Source organism: Phaethon aethereus, assembly GCF_964289735.1.
Source record: "Phaethon aethereus genome assembly, chromosome: 3".
Lineage (NCBI taxonomy): Eukaryota > Metazoa > Chordata > Aves > Phaethontiformes > Phaethontidae > Phaethon > Phaethon aethereus.
In genome coordinates, this window is record NC_138576.1 from 33597296 (window position 1) to 33619191 (window position 21896).

A 21896-nucleotide genomic window follows, 5' to 3' on the forward strand; every position below is an offset into this window, starting at 1 on the left:
GATGTCATTCTTCATTGCCTTTATGTTCTCATCAGATGACACTTAATTTCACACACCACCTTCCACCACGCAAGATTTTCATACCGGTATCTAATAACTAAAATATTGTTAACAAGGAAGTTGCCTTTCTTCTACAGAACACACATCTAGACAATTTTGTTTTAATTAATTACTTGGGGAGACTATAGTTTGCCTTTTGACAGCTTACTAGAAGACAGACAGGAGCATCCTTACAGATGTATATCACCAATTTCTTACTTACTGTTTGAAGAACAGGTAACAGCATATTCAATGGATTGGTCAGATTAGTTCCTAAAATTATAAATCCTGAGTCGAAGCCAGCCGAATGCAGAGCTTTGTCCAAACTGCGGTAATTAAGAAAAATTAGGTAAGTACTATGGTTCTCCCAGAGCTTTGTCTTCAGTTTAATTTAAAAGGGCAGCTCATAAAAAATTCTGAACTAAGTCCAGAGACTGACAGGTTTTTGATATTTAGGCACCCACTTTGTTTTACCACACTCATTGCACTTGTCCTATTAAAAGGTATATTGATTTCTGCATCTCCTTGGCATTTTAGCTTTTCCCTAGTTTGGGTCATAGAGCTTATTTGCCCAGTCTGAAAAATTAAAAATGCCAACATTCGAGACCTCCGGTTAGTGTCAATCTTCATTGAAAACCACCAGATTTGCAGCTGGCTATATTCCTTTCAACACCATGGAACAATTACAGTGTAATGCACATCATAATGGATTATACAAGTCATTTACTGCAAGAATTTAAGCACCTGTTACCCAGCCCAAAAACCTACATGCATTAAGATTCATTCAAGCAATCACAATACTTCCATAGTCTGAATTAAACTTTCTTAATGTATATGCTTAGTTTCTCTGCTGAATCAGAACTTTTTCAGCAGCACACAGTCAATCAAGCTGAATTATGTCCTTTTTTGAATCTGTTTTAGCACATTTTGTTCATTTTCAATATATACTATTACAATGAGAAACACACCTCTAGTTACAGAAATGTAGCATAGAAAAGTGGGCTGACTCTTGAAGCAAACCACGCCTGATTTTGATTACAGAGCAGAAGCCATGTAGTTTAAGTGTTTAAGAAAAATGCTGAAATGTACTTACTTTGATAAGAACAGAGAGACAGTGAAGAGCAGTGCCACAATGATGAAGAATACTCCCCACACAATCTAGAAGTAAAGATTTATTACAACTTAACTGAAAGTGCTTGCAGTTGATACAAGAAATGAAGACTTGTTTAACTTTCAATAAAGGACTAATGATCTGGGACCACCTCAGAGCTCAAACCCCACTCAAAACAGTAACTTTTTGGTAAATACTTGAGAGAAGTGCTTACTACTTGAAAGAAGTAAACAAAATATTTACTCTGTTAAGCAGGATTTATGTGAAGCATTTAAAAAGTTGATCATCTAGGATGAGAACCGCCTCTTCACTTGGTAGATACATTAAGCTGAGAATCAAGTGTTAAAGTACATCACACGATGTAGTGCAATACAGAAGTCCACCCATAAGTCAAAAGTGTCATTAAGAACACAGATGAGATGTTTCATTAAATGAACACAGCATTTAGCAGGTAGAGGTTACACATTCTGCTGTCTTAAATAGGAAACCTTTTATTCATATATATATATATATATAGGAAACCTATATACACATGCATTTGGTGTTAATTAAGGGAAATTAAGAGTTTGTTTCCCTTGGCCACCACATCTGCATGCTCATCTTCCAAAAGGGGGCAACCTTACAAGGAACATTTCTCCTTTCCTGAACAGGAACTCCCTTCTGTAGCGTGCTCAGACACATTCAATCAAATTACTTGGAGGGAGCGATGTAAAACTCAGGTAACCAAGCCCAAACACCAGGTCTACTTTCTTCTTCTGCCTGCAGGTCCTCTCAGTTACTCATTGGTATTGAGGTTTTCAGAGAAATTTTCAAGGCTCGACTTAGATAAATCATCAACTTTACAAAGTATTTTGACCCAAAGGCTTAAGTCACCTAGAAATTTAACTTTGAAATTATGTGAAGAGAATGGACTAGAAAAAGGATGTTTATAAATATTAAGGTAGTAGGACAAATACCTAAGCTTCAAGAAAATTTAGGTAAGTGCTACTTAAATATTATTCTAAAACATTATCTATCCACAAGCGATTAAAATAAGATGAGATTACTATGATCATAACTGCCAGATAAAAGCCTCTCTTCTGTAGAAGGTTCTGGAAGAGTTTCCATATCCCTTTAGCGGTACTAGCAGAGTCATTTGCCCCATGATCTTCTTCTGGAGCGCATACCCTATTAAAGAAATTTGAAACCAAAAAAAGTCTAACAGCTGTGCCTATTTAGCCAGCAAGATGGCTAATATAATAGTCATAATTTTTAAGGACCATTATCATTAAATCAGATACTGCTATTCTTAAAATCAGCAATGGCAGGCTTTTTTATAAGCTTCTGCACATAAATACAAACAGAACTGCCTAATGTACATGTATATTATGTATAAACATAATTTCTTGGCTAAGCTAAGGTGGCATATGAAACACTAAGCTAAGTTTACCAGGAGTAAATGAAGACTTTATAGGCCAGCCATATATCAGTAGTTAGGCTGGGTTTGTGCATTCATATTTTTCAGGTTTTAAGGGCTAGATTAAAACAAGCAAATAGCTTAGAGCCAGGTGATTTAGTCCCTGAATATAGTCAAAGTATGGAAAGTTTGAGTTTATTTTAAATAGGAAGATTTCAAACAATTTAGCAGTAAGTTTAGAGAACTGAAAGTAATTTTCTGATATTTGTACATTCCATTTTCCCCATTTCCCTCTCTTCTTTATCTTTAGATGAAACAGCCACCTTCTTTCAAAGGTGGCTTCATTTCCTTGAGTTCTTCTATGAATGGTCTGAATCAAGTAGGTTCAGTGAAATAAGGTTGTTCCTTAAGATCTTAAAACACAGGAAAGTGTTTCTATTATGCCTACCAAATACAACATTCGAGCCAGGGACTTTGTTCTCCAAGTTGTCCTCAACAAGAACACCTCCTATTGTTTTTTCTGGGCTACAAGCTAGTTCAGGAAATCATTCTCCACTTTGCTAGGTTTTCTCCTCCCTCACAATATTTTCTCTGTGGCAGTTAGGGAACGGCATACAAAAGTGAGCCCAGATGGCAAACCCATTCAGTTACAGCTCCCACAGGTTCACTGTATTTTCCTAGAAACCCTAGTCACAGCATAGACTCAGATAAGCATGCTGAACTTCCCAAAACAATAATGTTTTCAGTTTGCTAGATCTGAGACAACCTAGACAGACCTATTGCCAAATTCTATATGCAGGAACACAATGCATGGTCTTCCACATGAATAAGGGAGTTTCATAGTTTAGTTTATTAACCTTAAAACTTGGCACACAGCCATCTTGAAAGTGTTAAGATCTTTATTACAGCTGCTCATTAAAGGTACTCAGAGTTGCAATGTTATTGTTCATTAAATTCTGAAGATAAGCTTCCATCTGCAAACTCAAACACAATATTAGAACATTATCATTAAAATATTATAAAACAACTCAAGTTACATAGGCCTTATTAGGTATAGATTTAGAGACTAATATCAAGATATTGATATTAGTGCATTAGGGCATATGCGCATTTCTACATATTTAAGTGTACTAAGATTTTACCTCTCCACAGCAAACTCCCACTAGGTGGCCATTCAGGAAATAGATGTTTTAAAACAATTAAGACCAAGAGTCTGAAAGCTTGCATTACTTCATTACCTTCTGCCAACTATGGCCAGCAGGCAGGTATCCATATCTCCTCTGGATTACATCTGCCTTCTGAAGTGATGCATAACACTTCTAGAAGTAGGTAAGTGGTTGAAAAAGCACTCCTTTTCCCATTTTAACCTCAACTCCAGTCCCATTAAATATGAGATTGAAAAGGCTAATATTAAAGACCTTCAGTCTACCTTAGTTCATCCTGTATTTCCATAGTGCTATTAAGACTACTGAATCATAAGTGATTTGCAATTAACATCAACCCATGTTTACACAATTTCAGAGCATCAGTTGACTTAAGCCTTTCGCAGAAGGGATCCTTGTGTTCTTACCTACACTCTCCTTGTACTTCAACTGGTTACAGACCAATCGACCATTTCTAGTGTATTAATCAGCACTTGGCCAACAATTGGGAGAATACCAACACTCAAACTAGTAGTTGAGCTTGCAGATGGCATGGTCTGGATGAGCCTTATCAAGTGGTGTGATCCTGACTTAAATTAAAAGCATGCCTTTTGGTATGGTATCTGGCTAAGTGAAAAAAAAGTACTTCCTTTTCTTTACCCCCCACATAAAAGCCTAAGATAGGCTAGAAAAACATTGCAGCAGGAGCTGTGTACTCATTGTTGCCTTTTACTTGCCACCTATAGAAAGGACAAATCTGTCATCCACAGTCTTATTGGGATACTACTGTCCTGCTGTTTACTAGTTTTAAACCAACTAGAACATCCTTAAAAATTCTAGATACACTTAGCCATCAAAATTTACAAAATAATCTTGCTTTGTGTCACAGCATAATTACGAAGGAATCCAAGCCCCCGAGAACATTAGTACATGTTCAACTTCAGAGCAAAGGACAGTGCTTAATCAAAACCTCTTGTTCTCATAGCAGGATTGTTTATCAACTGATGCTGAAAAGCTTTTAGCACTAGAACAGCCAAAACCAAAAAGCCTGGGTTTCAGCCAAACACACTAATGAATTTGGTAAAGTGATTACAAAAAAAAAAGCAACCCTTGATCTATATTAGGAGAAGTTTAACTTTCAATGAAAGACAAATCTGAGTTCTTACACCCTAGTCCTTTTGAAAGCAGGACCTCAGTGCAACTATACCTCAAGCTATGTTACCTCCTCCACTACAACCAGTTTGAACTGCTCCATTGCCAGGCCACTTCCTCATATCCCTCAGTTGCAAAACACAGAACCCATACCCACCTGTACTCAATCATTTGCTCCAGAACAGGTTTCAGAGCTTCTGCCTTCACTTCTGCCTTCTTCTTTACTGTAAGAATCACTTTGATCACCTCTAAGCATCTGCTTGGGTCTTCTAATCTACAATGTGTTGTGCAGCCTAGTATGTATACAAGTAACTGCCAAAAAACAGTGAACTGCGTTTTTATGCAAGACTGCAGATATTACAACAACAATGAGTTGAAATTACTACTAATACGACTTACACTGCTGCCTGAAATGAGTTTAGCATATTAATATAAAACCTCTACATGGGCAAGTAAGGAAGCAGCTAAACAGAAGACAGTAAGAAATGGTTTACTTCAAGCTTTGTTTTACATTTAAACATATGGGATTAAAAGACATGGCTAAGCAAAAACCAAGACAAAAATGTCAATATAGGCATTTATCAATGAAAAATGGAAGCATGCTAATTCTAGGTCATAGCGGGAAGTTGAATTGCAGTTCAGTTTAATAAGTCAGACCAAATAATTTAGAAATATTCAATTGATTAGTGTATTTTTTCCACTTCTACTGCACATAAGTCACAAGCTAGTAAGTCTTTTCTGACATGATTCACATTCTGCTTACATTGTTTTCTGTGGTACCTCCCTTCAACTTCCTAAACATTCCCCTGACACCTGCATCATCCTTGAGTTATTCAGAGAGCTTTTTGACTCCTATCCCTGCTCCCAGATCTCAGTCAAGCTAAGTTGTTTCCTCTGTAGATAACTCCAAAGTGTTACTAAAATAATCATGGAATTTAGGATTTAAATTATTCTGAGCAGGAATGAACACATGATCCAAACCTAGGTGGAACTTCTTTAAAAAGCCTCAAAATTCATGTCTCAAAATTGTTAATGTTCTCCCCTCCAAAAATCGAAAACAATACTCACCTGCCCAGTTGTTTCCTACAGTGGTACTCATGTACCAACAAATAAAGAAACCATGAATCTGCTTAGGATAGCTGTTCCATGACTTTGAACCCACACTGAAGCAAGATAAAAATTTAAAGGAGCAGTCATGCCCTCAGCACTGATATCCATTACCAGAGTAAAGAAAATTGGTGACACATTATTGAACAGTTATACTGACCAAGCAGCAAAGCTGATTCCTCATGGGAAACACGATTTGTATTGGGTTTACATGGCAAGGTTTTGGTAACAGGGGGACTGTAGCAGTGTCCTCTCTGAGGAGAGGCAAGAGGCTGCCCTGTGTTTGACACAGCTGTTTCCAGTTGGCTCCAGCTGACCCACTGCTGGCCAAAGCTGAGCCCAGCATGGTGGCCCCTCTGCGAAAACATATCTAAGAAAGGGGAAAATACTAGACAGTAGAGAGGAGCAAGATGAAAGTGTGAGAAACAGCCCTGTAGACACCAAGCTCAGAGAAGGTGCTGCTCCAGGCAATGAAGCAGACATCTTTTGCTAGCCAATTAAGAGGACCATGCTGGAGCAGATAACCACGCTCAGCCCATGAAGGACCCCACACCAGAACAAGTGGCTATTTTCTGAAGGAAGCTGCAGCCTACAGAGATCCCACATGCTGAAGCAGGTTCTTCTGACAGGAACTACAGCCCATGGAGTAGATCCATGCTGGAACAGAGACAAAGTGTGAGAAGGAAGCAGCAGCAGCCAACAAGAGGTATTATGGACTGATGGCAACTACCTATTCCCCATCCCCACTGTGCCACTCCAGGGTCAGGACTAAAGGAGTAAAGTTGAGCCTGGGAAAGAGAGGGTGGGGGACAGAAAGGTGGTAGAAAACAAAGACCATTTAAAGCATTCAAAACAATTTTAACTGGCAATTTTCTTCAACTCTGTTTTGCCCATAATAGTAATTGGTGACTGCCCTGTCTATCTTGATCCACACATTGTTGTGTCTTATTTCCTCCCCCATCCCATTGATGGGGAGTGAGAGAGCAGCTGGGTGGGCATTTGGCAGCCAGCCAAGTCAACCCACCACACTATCGCAGACATGACCTACTTTCCAGGAAGCTCCAGGTAACCTGGCAAACACAGGTTAAAAGTGATTGTTAGCTGAAGCAAAACACTTAATACTAAGTTATCATTATGTAAACTTAGGACATAAAATATCCACACCTCTTGCTTGCCATGCTGCCCACCTCCCTGACATAGAAGATGCCGCTGTGAATGCAGGAAGCCTGGCAGTTTAGCCACACCACCTCTTTGAGGTAATTACACTGACTCCTGACAGCACCTACAGTCTGCACTAACACTCAGCCAGCATGGGTTACCCAGTCAATTGCCTACCATTTCCCCTCTTTCAGCTCTCCCGAGAAGTAGGGCAGGGGAAGAAATCAAAAGCCCGTTAGAGGAAAAAAAAATTACCCTAGCCCTCCCTCCTCAAGACAGCATTAACTCTACCTATGCTTCTCTGAAGGTTTTCAGCAGCAGGTGGAGAGATCGACACATCTATACAAAGTCCTCATTATACTCAATATTAGATAGGGGAACAGTTTCTCTCTCCCTCACTGGAGTTCAAGTGTACCACTCTCTATTTAGCAAAAGAACACTGTTCTCTTTGTAGTAGCCTCCATATACTTGGACTGATGTCAATGCCTTTAAGTACCTGCTTGAGCTAAGCCACATGAGTGTGCGCTCTGTTCAGAGGTCTCAATCTTCAAAACAGAGCACTTCATTTTCTTATATTACTTACCTTAGGCATCTCTTCCAAGTACTCCATGAAAAACTGATGAAATACTTCCAACTTACCATTGAGTAAACTTCCATGTTTCACAACCTATAGTCTTGTTCATATATTGAGCAAACATAACTGTGCTCTGGAGTGTTTTCCCTAAACAGTTTTTATACCTATCCGTAGAGCATACCACATTTCTCTTGCTGCTGAGAGTATCAGAAGAAAGTAAGAGAAACCATCATAAAGAAAAGAAAGGAGAAGCAGTAGATTTACTATCTACAGGAAAGGTTACATTTTGTAGAAAGAAGTTAAGACCAGTTTGACATTACTTGACAACCCCATGCTGGTCACTACTTATTTCCTCAGGATCTTCCAGATGTGTTGATTTTCACTAAATTAAAAAATTATCAGCTTCAAGTTTGATGAAAACAATTGCTCTCAAAATTTACTTTATTCCATGTCAAAGTTCACTCTTCATAGAAAAAAGTTGTGGCTTTGTTTAACAACATATCACATGCTGTTAAAAATATGTTGTTAATAGATATTTACAAGTAACAAAATAATTAAAGCAGAAATACAGGAAGACACTATACAAAGACAATATGATTATAAAAGTCTGAATGTAGACAGTAAGTTAACACTGTAAAAGACCTCCAAGACTAAGTGGTATTCCTGAACACGTTATTCTGTTCTGTCAGTCCAGTAAGTCTGCAACTCCCATAAATCTCACCACCTCAAACACAAAGCAGAAACACCATTCTCCATGTCTAGTGCTTGCTTCACAACAAATGGAATTCCTCTTGAAGTCTGAGAACTGGCCACATTCTTGAACAGTAATATACAAGTTGCACTAAAGATAGAAGTGTTGTAAAGCAGTAAGAAAAGCTCCAAGATATTTTCTGCACTTCTACATTGATCTCAAGTATTACATATGGATATTAAAAGATTTTCTTCTTTTCATAAAAGCCACTAATTTAACGATTGACAAGTTATATATATATATGCAAAGACAGCTCAAATGCTATTAAGTAATATTAAAACAGTCCTGCAAGAGTTAAGATGTTAATTGTGATGGACGTTATCACCTTCATGGGACATCAAGGAAAAGTCAAAGTAAAAAAATTTCATAACATGCTTCATAGCACAGTCTTATTCTAAATGAAAATCTCTCAGGAGAAAGTATCCACCTGCAACTCACCTTTTAGTCTGTGATTCTTAAGCCAACAATTCACAGTCACTGTTACAGCTACTGACAGAATAAAAAGCATTCAAACCACAAGAATAAAGAGACACTAGAATACCGTCCTGACCATAAGTCATAATCTCTAAGTAACTAATGATACTATACACTATCCTGTGAGAACACAGTGAACTGTTAAAGTCCTACAGACAACAGATACAGCCAATGCATTTCTCAAAAGTTAAGGTTAATGTGAAAAGTAAAGCAGCTACACAAGCTATTTTGACTCAAAGAAAGCATCCAAACTCCTGAAGTGAACAGTTCGGGATATTTGTCCTTCAAATGGAAGGGTTAAGTCTAGATTTCTAATGCACCATAGAAAGCTAACTCCAGAATTTCACACTGAAAACTCTTCTATAAGTGCCATTTCAGCCCATTTCCATTGGCGCTCAGCATTAATAGTAGCAATGGCATTAGAGGAAATTGCTTGTACCCCCCTGCCTCAGCTTTTCAAAGTGCAGCCTACAGTTTAAAGTAACACTAAAACATCTTCCTATATCTAGCTGGCAAAAAATACTTTACATGACAATGCTGTCCCATAAAAGTACTGTTTTTTAAAACCAGGTATCTACTAAAATTAAAGTCCTAAGATCAAAAAGAAACCAAGATCAAAACTTTGCCCCGTAACAGTCTCCTTTGCACTGGTTAAGGATCAAGACATAAGTTCTAGGCAGCTAGCTTACTACTGATCAAGTAATTACTTGGCAAGATGCTCATTCCAAATGCATATATTCTCGAAGTATCTCTCACTTCCGCTGGCTACATGTAATTTAGATTAGCCTAAGCTATACTTGACAGCTATAGAGTTCTTCCTTCTCTTCTTCCCATTTTCACATGCCTAAGATAAGATACTAAGTTCTTCTCTGGGACTGGCACTGTCGTAGATCAGCTAGGACTTGCCTCTTTTCAGTCTCAATCATATGTTAGGCAAAGTAAAAGGTTTTCCAAGAGCTCAAACAGAGCTTGCTATAGCTGTCATTGTATAGTACAATAGTAATTAAAAAAATAAGCAGTTGATATTCAGTATAGTAATTGATAAACTTGACCTATGATTTATATAAGAAGAAAGCTGGAAGTTATTCCAATGTAAGTCTCAACATAAGAAAGCTTTACCTTTAGAGGTCGGATAGCTTCACAGAACTTCATCCACCAGCTTTTTTCAATAGATTCCAGATGCCTCTCTCTCCTTTTAAGCGTCCTTAGTCTCTCTTCTAGTTGTTGTACAGTCCGTCTATCCCTTGATGACAGAGGCCGACCATCTCTACACTGGTTACCAAAAAATAGTGCAAGAGGTCAAGGGACACCAAATCAACAAAATAGACTCAATATCTAATTTAACGAGTTACAACAACTCTAAAAACTTTGTATTATATAATTCACATATAATTCACATTGTTTCTATGCATAGAAAGAGGATGAAGTGCAAAAGTTACAAGCTGCAACAAGGGGAATTCCTATTAGGTGGCAGAAATACTCTTCACAATGAGGTTGTTCAAAAATTTTAACAGGGTGGGCAGTCTCCATGGCTAGAAATGCTTAAAGTGCCCAGATGTAATTTGATTAAGCTGATCTAACCTCAAAGAGGTCCTTGCTTTGTGTAGAGGGTCAAAGCTGATTACTTTCAGAGGTTCTTTCCAATCATATTTTATGACTAAGCCAATATATTAAGCTTGGCATCTGTATTTTCTTTCCAGCACTCCACTAAAACTACTCAGCTATGTTTCTTGTTGTGTGGGCTGACATTGGCTAGACACCAGGTGCCCACCAAGCCACTATCACTCCCCTCCACAGCAGGATGGGGCAGGGAAAAAATATAACAAAAGGCTCATGGGTTGAAATAAAGACCAGGAAATCCCTCACCAATTACTGCCATGGGCAAAACAGACTCAACTCAGGAAAATTAATTTATTACCAACCAAATCAGAGTAGGATAATGAGAAATAAAACCAAGCCTTAAAACACCTTCCCCCCACCCCTCCCTTCTTCCCAGGCTCAGCTTTGCTCCTGATCTCTCTACCTCCTCCCCCCAAGCAGCACAGGAGGCAGGGAATAGGGGTTATGGTCAGTTCATCAGATGTTGTTTCTGCTGCTCCTTCCTCCCCAAGGAGAGTACTCCTCACACTCTTCCCCTGCTCCAGCATGCACCCTCTCCCATGGGAGACAGTCCTCCACAAATTTCTCCCACAAGTCCTTCCCACAGGCTACAGTTCTTCATGAACTGCTTCAGTGTGGGTGCCATCCACAGGGTGCAGTTTTTCAGGAAGGCTATCCCAGCATGGATCTCCCATGAGGTCACAGGTCCTGTCAAACTTTCTCCAGCACAGGCTTCCCACAGGGTCACAGCCTCTTTTGGGCATCCATCTACCCTGGCTGCAGGTAGATATCTGCTCCACCATGGACCATCATGGGCTGCAGGGGGACAGCCTACCTCACCCTGGTCTTCACCACAGGCTGCAGGGGAACCTCTGCTCCAGCACCTGAAGCACCTTCTCCCTCTTTTTCACTAACATTGGCATCTGCAGAGTTGTTTCTCTCACATATTCTCACTCCTCTCTTCTCTGGCTCCAGCTGATGCTGCACAGTTTGATTTCTGCACTGCCCCCTTCCTAAATGTTATCATCCCAGAGGCTCTACGACTGTTATTGATGGGCTCGGCCTTGGCCAGCAGCAGGTCCATGTTGGAGCCGGCTGGCATTGGCTCTGTCAGACACAGGGGAAGCTTCTGGCAGCTTCTCACAGAAGCCACCCCTGTAGCTCCCTCAGCTACCACAACCTTCCCATGCAAACCTAATACACTTGTACTTGCAAGAGCAAGACTACTTGCTGTTCCAACAATTAACCTTACAGAAATCCAAGAGGCACCATTACCCCAAGAATTAGTTGAGTGTACCAGATGAACATAATCATTAAACAATTAAGAATGTACTTTAAATCTGAGCCTCCAAATACTGAACAGGCTCCATTGCACTCTGTTGTAAATGGAGTAGCACACCCTTAAATCTCAGTAATATGCTAATAAGCAAAAGCAACAAAATAGACATTAAGAAGCTGAACCAAAATTGTTTCAAAAATTGATGCTACTGTATAACAAACTGATCCTTGGGTAAAAAAACTTTTGTAGTTTTAGTACATGTCCTACTATATATTCTTAAATTTTTCAATTCCCTACTCAATTTTTTTTCCTCTTATTCTAAAAGAGCCTTCCTGAAAATAGTGAAACACTTCACACCCAGTGACATTTAAAACTAATCTATTTTAGATAGATTTCTCAAAAAGCTTACAGGACTAAGACCACATCCACAGCACATGTAAATTGGAGATCACAACACACTTAACAGGAACACATATTCTCCATACCCTGTATAGCACCTCAGTGACTTGAAAAAGACTTTTTGGAAACAGTCCAAGCTTCAATTATTTAAAATTAATGTAATAAAGCTACCAAGTGTGCTAACAGCAGAAGACCATACTACATACTGAATCTTTTCATAAAATTAAGTAGCATACTTCCATACTTTTAGTTTTCACTGTACGTTACTCTCAGTGTACTCTCAAAGTAACACTCACTTTCTCCACGACTTCATGCAACTGAAACTGAAGAACTAAGATTTCGATTACAGACTGAGGCAGAATCCTGACCATAATTCTTAACACAAGGAAAATTAGTTTATACTAATGGTTACATTAAAATATAAACATAACTTAAGACTTTCTATTTTGTGATCCTATTGGTTAGCTAGGTTGAACAACAAGACCAGTTGCTTGCAAACTCTCATAATCCAACATAGTCTTCTGTAATAAGTAATGATTTTTCAGGGGTTTCTCATATTGATTTCAGTAATACAGATGCCTTTGTTGTAGTAGCACTCTGTACAAAACCAAAAGTTTACAATTTAAACTAGGGGAAACTATTTTTTAGGATTTCATTATGCAACAAGATTTCTAGAACACTGAATGTGCCCATGCTGTGTAGAGGTAGCCAAATATCAAGGGAAGACTGTTGGAACTATTTTAACATGGCTGAGGTCTACTATCACAGAGCACATAACAGCATAGATGGACTGCCAGGATAAGAGTGATGCATCTTAATGCCCTTACCTCCACTCAGGGCTGTGAAAACATTGGTCAAGCAATTATCTGAAACTGGTTGGGAAAAGGGCCAGAGATTATCCCTAGCATCTTGCATGTAAAGAATAACCTTACCTTCCTTCAGCTTGTGCTCTTAGGTTGTTAAGTGTCCTGCTTACATTAGGCACAGCATTTCAGTGAGCTGCAAAGTCATCATGCGTTTACAAATGGTGTTAACATCCCAGGGATGTTTAGGATTCAGAACAGAGATTTCCATATGTACACTTTTCATAAAGAAATTATTGATAACAGCAAGGTACACTAAGTGGGAAGCAAGAATATCTGGGGCTGTTATTTATTCATAAAGATGATTAATTGTTTGATCTAACTCATGACAGCTCCACGTGGCAAGTATTCAGTGCCGACAGCTACATTGAGTAAGTATCAACAAATTGGATGCCATACCTGGTTGAAGACTAAGTAAGGTTAATACTCTTAACTTCTACAAAGTATCTCTTCCATATATCCAAGCAGGACTGCAGAAAGGACTGGAGAAGTTTTAGTTTACCTTGTCAACACCACCATTAGCTAAACAGAAATAACTACTGCTGCAGGACTGATAAAGAAAACCTGATTCCTATGACACAAGTGACCAGATTTGTTGCCCAAATAAAACTCAACTAAAAGCCAGTCCCTCTGACTTGCTATTCTTTCTGGAACAAAAACTCTCTACAGCATGACCATAGACCAGTAAGCAAGCAAGAAAAACAACTTGTTATGAAAGTGAGAACAGTGAAGACCATACCTTTGATTTAATCCTTAATAAACGTTGCTCCACTTCTTCAATGTCTTCAGTGTTCTCTAAACGTTCATAAGCTGCACTAGTAGTTCCCTTAATCAAGTTTAGAGGCAAAGCTGACATACCATAAGCCTAAAATTAAAAAAGAAAACATATATAATCAAATTTTCTGCCACACATTTTCATCTGATAAGGCTGCTGTATGTTGTAGCTATAAGGTATCACTGCTGGGTTTTTCCCCCCCCCACCCTCCTCCTACAGACTCTTACAAAGACAATCAATTCTTTTCCTTTTTTGAGCAAAACATAACATACTATGCAGATTCCAGCACCCTGCATTGTTCCAACAGTAATTAAGTGTCTTACAATCGCTGAGACAATAGCACTTGTTAAGACTTCACAGAAGTACAGCCCACTGAAGATTTATCAAGCTAGCCCTTGGGGTTTTTTTTTGTCAAATCATTTAGCTTCCCAAAACCTTAACTCCTCTACTTTAGATCATAATCAAAACATTGTGTAATACAGGAATTTCTAGACATTGAACCTAAATAGTCTTAGAAGCAAAGTATACACTATTTCTTTGTCACCAGTAGTCTTCAACTTACTTTTAAAATGAAATTATGTAGAAAGTACCTGATCTACAAAAAAAAAATCTGCAGTAAAAAGACATAGCAGAAGCTAGGTCGACACCTAAACTCAGTTACATTCCAAGACTGCTTAAATAACCATTCACATTCATAAATTTTGTTGGCATTTGCTCCTAGTTATAAATCCTACACCATTCAAAGTGTTTGCCAGCTTCTACATCAACACTATGCCCAGGTTTTTCCTATGCAAAGTCTGTAAGCTTTCTGCTAACATAAGGAGAAACAGTTATTTGAGGTGAGGTAAATAAGAAGAAAATGCCACTATGTCCTCCATGTTACCCTGTAAGTCTTATAGATCTAGACCAAGGTCAGAAGTTTCTCCAAGCCGTAGAGACATTAGCCATAGACTTTATTTGTTTTACTGTGGGTGGGAGGCCATCGGTGATAGGTTTTTCTTGGTGCAGAGCTCAAAGTATTTATTTTCTTTCCCTTAATCACAATTAAACACATGCAGTTTTACTAGAGTGCTTGGTATCTGAGCATTTGCTAAGTTCAGAAATCAGCAGTTTTCTAGATTTTCACAGGAATACCACTCCTTCCTTTGAGCACAGCTTTACATTTCATACTGAGACTAGATTTAACAAATGCTAGTGTGTTATAAATGTCACCATACACGCTGTCAGATCACATTAGCTTTCTGTCTATAAGACTTGATTTGACCTGCTTAAGAACCTACTCAGGACATACTGATGTCATGTATTGTACTAAAAGTATACCACTGTTTTGGTGTATTTTTCAACAGGCTGTATATCCCACTACCAACACCTATTTCTAAGCCCCGTTAACAAAGGGATATAATTTACTATTACTGTACCTCAAAACCATATTAACTCTTTAAATTAATAACCATTTCAATAGAAGTATCTGACACTGATCCCACACACTTCAATTACTCTGCAAGCAACAATATTCCATGATTTCAAGAAGCATTCCTCCAAGTATTAGGCTACAAAAGCACAAAACAGGAATTAAGCAGTCTGACAGCCTTGTTTGCTTACTGTGGAATTAGATTTCTTATGTTCAGAGTGACAATTACCAGTAAATTGTTGGAACAGTGTCAGGTAAGTTCAACAAGCAGACAGCACATGTATGTCTCAACAGGCTTCAAACCCAAGGAGACAGTGGTACCTGTTAAATCACTTTAAAGCATTTAAGGGTAGGAGAAAAGTATTTTCCTTCAAACATTTCATGAAGTATACATTAGCAAAGAACACATTCAGCTAGATCTTTGAAAACTTGCACTACATGACTTTTTTTGCATAGCTATAAAGTATTAGAATTGGTTTTACCGTAGACTCCTAGAGAATAAAGGTAGGCTATTAGCTATCTGCTCAGCACTTCTGGACTTCACAGCTGACAGCCTCATTTGTCACCCAAAAGTACAGCTAAAAAAAGTATTTGCAGCACTGTTTACAGACTGTTCCAAATAAAGTTAAACTCAATTTTTTTTAGCTACAAAAGGTAACAGGCAATTTCAGTCCCTATGTTAGAGATTTTTTCTGTAAAAGCTATAAAAGGGAAAGATGTCTCTTATCACAGGCTAGTGATGGCAATGGAATTTTATGCTTTCCAAGGCCCACCTACAAGACTAAGTATTTTAGGTAAGGAAAAGAATTAACACTGGACTTTACAACTCTGTCTATAAATGCGGCTCAGTTCTCCCTTTCATGTATGCCCTTTGGGAGCATTAAGGTGCTTTGCTATCTGCAAAAGCTAAAAAGCAGTCTCCCCCAGTCTTCCTCTTCTCTACCTGAAGAAAGAATTCCTTCAGCCCTTCTTTATGGGTTGCATTCTCCAATTCTCTAATCACTTTCACAAGCCTCCAGTGGAGTGTCTACAGTTTTCCAGTCTCTTAAACGGGGGGACCAAACCCAGACACAGTATTCCCAGGTGTGGTTTTGGAGTTACCAATTACAGTGGAATAATCACGTCTCTTGATCTACTGCCTATGCTCTTGCTGATTCAAGCCCAGGATCCTGTTTGCCCTTCTGCTGCAGGGCACATTGCTGGCTCACGCTCAGCTTGCTGTCCACTAGAACTTCCAGGTCCTTTTCAGCAGAGCCATCCCCCAACTGGTCAGAACCCAAGATGAACTGTTGCTTAGGATTAATTCATTCCAAGAAAAGGCCTTAAAATCTGCTAAATCTGATCCCATTCTTTTTTGGCCTAATCTTCCCAACAGTCAATGTCTCTATGGTGGCTCTTCATTCTGTTTTATCTACTTCTCTCAGTTTGATATCATTCTCAAACTTGATGACTATATATTCAAACCCATCATCCAGATAATTTATGAAGATTGAATAGTACTGGAACCATATTGACCCTGAAGAGCTCACTCAGGTCTGCCTTGCTAGGAGCATAACTCCAGAATTTAGATGAACGTATAAACACCATCCTGCATTCATAACTAGAATGCAGGATGCAATCTAACCAAGGCCCCTCTATGGAACCCAAAACATTTCCAGCCACAGCCAAGACATTCAGTATGTAGAAACACATATAATAATGAGCGATTATTATTATAATAATCATAACAGACATACATAATTTTACAAATCTAAGCTTAGAAGCAATTAGATTTCACCATTATGCAGAGTCTTCCACCTGTTCTTCAAACAGCTAACATCAACTAACAGGTACCAACTATTTACTCAACAGAAACAGTTAAGGAATAAAATTCAGCATACTAAAATCCTCTCAATCTGAGTTTAAGAGTTAGTTTGCTTTGTACAAAGTGATGCATTGTTTTGCTGTTTTTGCAGATGTGAATTACATACTTGAAACATCAAGCTTGCGCTAGTGATAAAGGCAGTCTAAGTTCCTTCCTTGAAAACAAAAGATGCTAATAGTGAGATGATTATGCAAGTAAGCCTCCCATCATCAGAGGGAGGAAAAGCCACATAGGTCCTTCAAGACATCAATATATAGAACGAAGGACAGAAAGATGAGTCATCTCATGTGATGTGTCACAGGTCTGAACAGAAGCTGTATTGGCTCAGTTTCAGGGCTGCATTTCCCTTCAGGCTGATATAGAAGTTCAAGGCTGTGCTGAACAGTTTTAATCCCCTTGATTAGTGCAAGTGTTAAGTTATTCATGGGCTATTATTTTGGGCATCTGCAACTCAACAAGCAAACAACATATCAAAGATAGAACAGGAAAAACAAAGCTGCATGCTAAAGCCAAAAAAGGTCTCAGTCCTGAAAAAAAATTGGTGATTCAAAGTTTGTAATGTGAATAAAAACAGATCAGAAGAGCCTTTAAAGTAGTTAAGACAAGTTAGTTTATATACATGAATTTTGATAAAACAAGTAATTAAAGTCTTGACACATTCACACCACTGAAACAGTTTGCAGGACTTATTTTTAGACAACCTTTGCCTAGAAGTGTTAAGTCAGATGAGAAGCACTGCACTAAAGAGTGAAAACAGTCATCTAAATGTAACAGGCAGTTAGTGTAACTGTGGTTGTTTTTTCCACATAGGTTCTTCAAAATTAACTGAATCTAGTACCAAACTGTTTAGGCTGTGATCTAATAACACATGCTGCAAGGTTAGGTCTTTGAAGTCTCAGTCTGCTATCTCTGCTGTTACTGAGTAAGTGTGTAGTTAAAACAACTTATAGAGAAGATTCGCCTCTCTTGAATCCCCACAAGTGATCCATATAAGATGTCACCCCCTGTCAGTTAGCTTAAGGGCTGGAAAGCCAAACCCTAAGAGCTCACTATCTAGTAAGTAGTGGTTAGAGGCATCATCTATGAGTAGCTGTCTCATTTGGATTTCAGAGTCTGCCCACAGCCAATACAGGTAATGTCTCCGGATGGGTGAAGTTCACATTTACAACTTCATAGATCTCGAAGTAGGTGGCCTTCTACTCCAAACGAGAAGACGAAAAAACCACCAGAACAACTTAAGCAAAGCAACAAAAAACCCAGCTTACCTATCTGATAAAGAGAACAGTCTAAACAAAGCTGTTGAGACTTTTTCCTTATTTGTTATTCACAGAAGTGGCAGCTAGGCCCGAGACAGGAATTTGCAAAGAATTCTGTCATCAGTAAAGCAGGAGCCTGTAACTCATATGAAAGCAACAATTAGTTCAATACTGGTTTTATGCAGTATCAGTAGGCATTGAAGAACAGTGAGAAGCATACTCCAGCTGTGTTCTCAGCATGCCATAGAACCCAAATATACTCTATGCTCCAGAGAGAGGACTAAAGTACCTTGATAAAGATTACATGAGCATTGCTTCCAATTTGCTTAATCTTCACTTCTCCTGTGTCCCTTTCCCTCCCCATCTGTCCACAGCAGATCCAGCTATTCTCCTGTCATTCCACAGTTAAGATTTAGAAAGGAGAGTTGCTGCTCTGATCATTTGGTCTCTTGAAGACTCTGCATCTTACAACACCTTAGACTTGCCAAACTCACATGACCCATGGCTAGATAAGGGAATAGTCTTTCTTATTAGTTGCCTGGTATGCTAATAGTCACTCATAAGCAGACGATAGAAAAATAAGTGAAGTTCAGAGAAGTGGTAAAATCACATTTTACAGATGTTGCAGCAAGCAACTGTCATGGATAAACCCTTGAGTATTAAAAAGATCCAGAAAGGTTTTCCACTGGAAACCATAACCATTATAAAATTTGTAATTTGTACAAGCTACTAAAGAGTTCCACAGAAAAGGGTGTATTAAGGTGGGAACACCAAATAATCAACCAGATCAGCCATAAGCACACAGATAAATCATGAAGAACACAGAAAAAGAAAAAGCCACATTGACATTAATATAGCAAATGCCTTTAGAAGAGCTAAACAAGGTAAAGCTAACTTTGAACACCTACTGCAAAAAGCCTGAAGCCGTTGGGCATTAGAGTTTAACTAGAAGTTGATTATGTTTCACTTCCTCCATCTGCTATGGTCAGTTAGTAACATGTGGTCTGATGGTTAACTTGTGGCCCGGAACAGCATACGCTCTCCTTCTTAGAGATCAAATACAACAGGTAAGTTGTTTCTGATCAGTTTAGTACACAACCAGCACTGTAATTGGAGTTAGTTTACCAACTTTTTCTGGTTAAAGATATTTAAGAATTCAACTTGTGACTTCAAGAAATTATCAGAAATTACTTGTGTAGCATAGCAGAAAAACTCCCCACTCCATTTATTTTTAGATGTCTCTCTGTACATATGCATCTCAAGAAGATGTGGCTTTTGAGTGCCATCACCGAGGTATTTTAAAAGGTGTGTATATATAGGTTGTACAAAAAGTGTAGGAATATTGACAAACATTTCTTGCATAGTACTGCCCTCTAGCGAAATCACATCAAACAGCCAAATAAAAAGAGAGATGGCTATTAGCACCGTATAAGAGACATAAGAAGAAATGCTCACAACTTCAGAGATACAAATATTCAAATTCCTATTTTCTTTCAACAGCTTGTTTCAAGACTTCACCTGAAAGTGTGACTCTGAAAGACAAAATGTTCAATTCTACCAACTAGACTGTGACCAAAAAAATGCATCTATTCAAGTTAAAAGGCAGCTAAACTCTAGTTTAGGATACATAGCACTTCAAAGAAATATAAGTCAAGTACGAGTTAGTTTCAATATAGATGTCCCACAAAGCCACCTCCATTTCAAGAATATACACCTATAGAAGAGATTTTCTGTATTCCTAGCCTAATTAGTTTTTTATTTGAATTATGTTAAGCATAAGTGAAATGACATTATGATACCTTTTTATCCCTCATAGCAATCGATAGTTTTCAGTACAGGCAACCGAACTACATTTCATATGGATACAATGCACCCTTGTCTGCATTGCTTCTCATGGAGCAGGTAGGCTAGTCCAATTAAGTAGTCTCAAGTGTGGTGTGCTTTCATACGCCATACCAATACAGGCAACACTTCTGAGCTTGTGTAAGAGGAACTAGGGCTCCACCTTTCTTGAAACTGTACCTTTCTTCTCTGTGCACCTAGACTGCACAGCCTTCTTGAAAGGTAATCTGACTCTACAAGTAATAGTAATCCACTTTCTCACGTTCATCTGTCTCCATCTCTAGCTATCTACACATACTAACACTTCAAAGATAGAAACTGGAATTCAAGAATCTTATTTCTAGAACACTGTTAAGTGGCAAACAGTGACAGTGGTTCACGCATCCTCCCTAAATTGTTAGGAGTAAAGGAGAAAGCCTCCTAAATGCATCTGAAGATGGCAGACCATCTCATGGACAGTTAGGTTTGGTGTTTTTTTTTTTGGAAAAGCTCATGCCATACAGCTTGGAAAATCATTCAATATGTAAACTAGGAAAGTCTCAGTTCTTTCACAGGAAGTTTTAGTATCCAATACTCAGTTGCTATAAAAGCACATAAATTTTTCCAGTAACATTGTTATAAAAAGATATGTCAAAGCATGGAACAGACTAACCAAACTGAACTGGTATGTTTAGTACAGCATTTCTTGCATGCTCTGTTGTACACAAACAGCACATTGAGCACTTGTTTATTTCTCTAACATTCATCACTACAGTATCTTGCTACACATTCACCTTCATTTATCATATTAATGTTTTCTCTCCATAAAGATTGAAAGATTGTCTCATTTATTTGTCAAAGTTTAAATGGACAAAAAATGCAGTCAAGGTTTATAAGATGCAGAAACCAAATATAACAGCCTCTACACTACAGTTGTTCTACTATGCACAGTGAACTTGTGCTTGCTGGACATACAATCTGTAAAAAAGTTAACTCTGACTCAGTTGTAATACTGAATATAACTACTTCACCCAGTTGCCATCTTCTGCATTGCTCCATCAGGCTTAGTGGAACATCAGGCTTAGAGCAACCAAAAAGATTAACCTCCTTTCAAGCTGCAACTGAAAGTCTCAAACTACAAAACTATTATTGATTCAGCCGTTTAAGATCTACAGTTCAGAGTGTAGTAGGAATCAGACTGTTAAAAGAACACTCAAATTGGTTAGCTATGTCAGTTATTTACTGCTTCATGGAGAAGTGAACATAAATAACTACATTTCTTATATTTAAGAATCGACATTGAAGTGATTAAGTGGTAATGACCATGAATGCTACTAACTTCTGGACTTCTCAATAACTGTTTGATGTCTACTTAGAAAGTCAGTAGTAAACGAGTGCTTTTAAGTTAGATAGATTATAAAAGGCTTTAAGCTTTTTGGCTCAAGTCAACTGCAAGAAAAGTAAATCATATTCTGGACAAAAATTAGGTGTGAAAAGGTCATTACATTTGTCAGTAGGCAAACTCAGCTTTGTAACATCTCCTTTTTCAGGATGGAGGAAAAAGGATGGCTCTACAGTTTCCTAAGAAATCAAAATAATGCTTATTAAATGTTTTGGAAAAACTTACAGGGCCAATTATAATCATCCTTCAAGGACATGCTAAACGAGATGCACAAGATCACTCAAAAATTAATCTGCCTATCATTGTGTGATTAATAAGTTATT

At 38.3% G+C, this 21896-nt stretch overlaps 1 protein-coding gene across 1 annotated transcript in view; it reads right to left on the reverse strand.

The window, feature by feature from the left end:
* The window catches only part of LMBRD1 (LMBR1 domain containing 1), a gene marked incomplete at both ends in the record, with an annotated part of 94842 nt that overhangs the window by 25142 nt on the left and 47804 nt on the right, over positions 1–21896 (reverse strand). Inside the window, 4 exons of the mRNA XM_081997867.1 lie at positions 263–365; positions 1133–1197; positions 10024–10176; positions 13784–13909. Of these exons, the coding sequence (XP_081853993.1) occupies positions 263–365; positions 1133–1197; positions 10024–10176; positions 13784–13909 (447 nt within the window). The remainder of the gene's footprint in view (positions 1–262; positions 366–1132; positions 1198–10023; positions 10177–13783; positions 13910–21896) is intronic.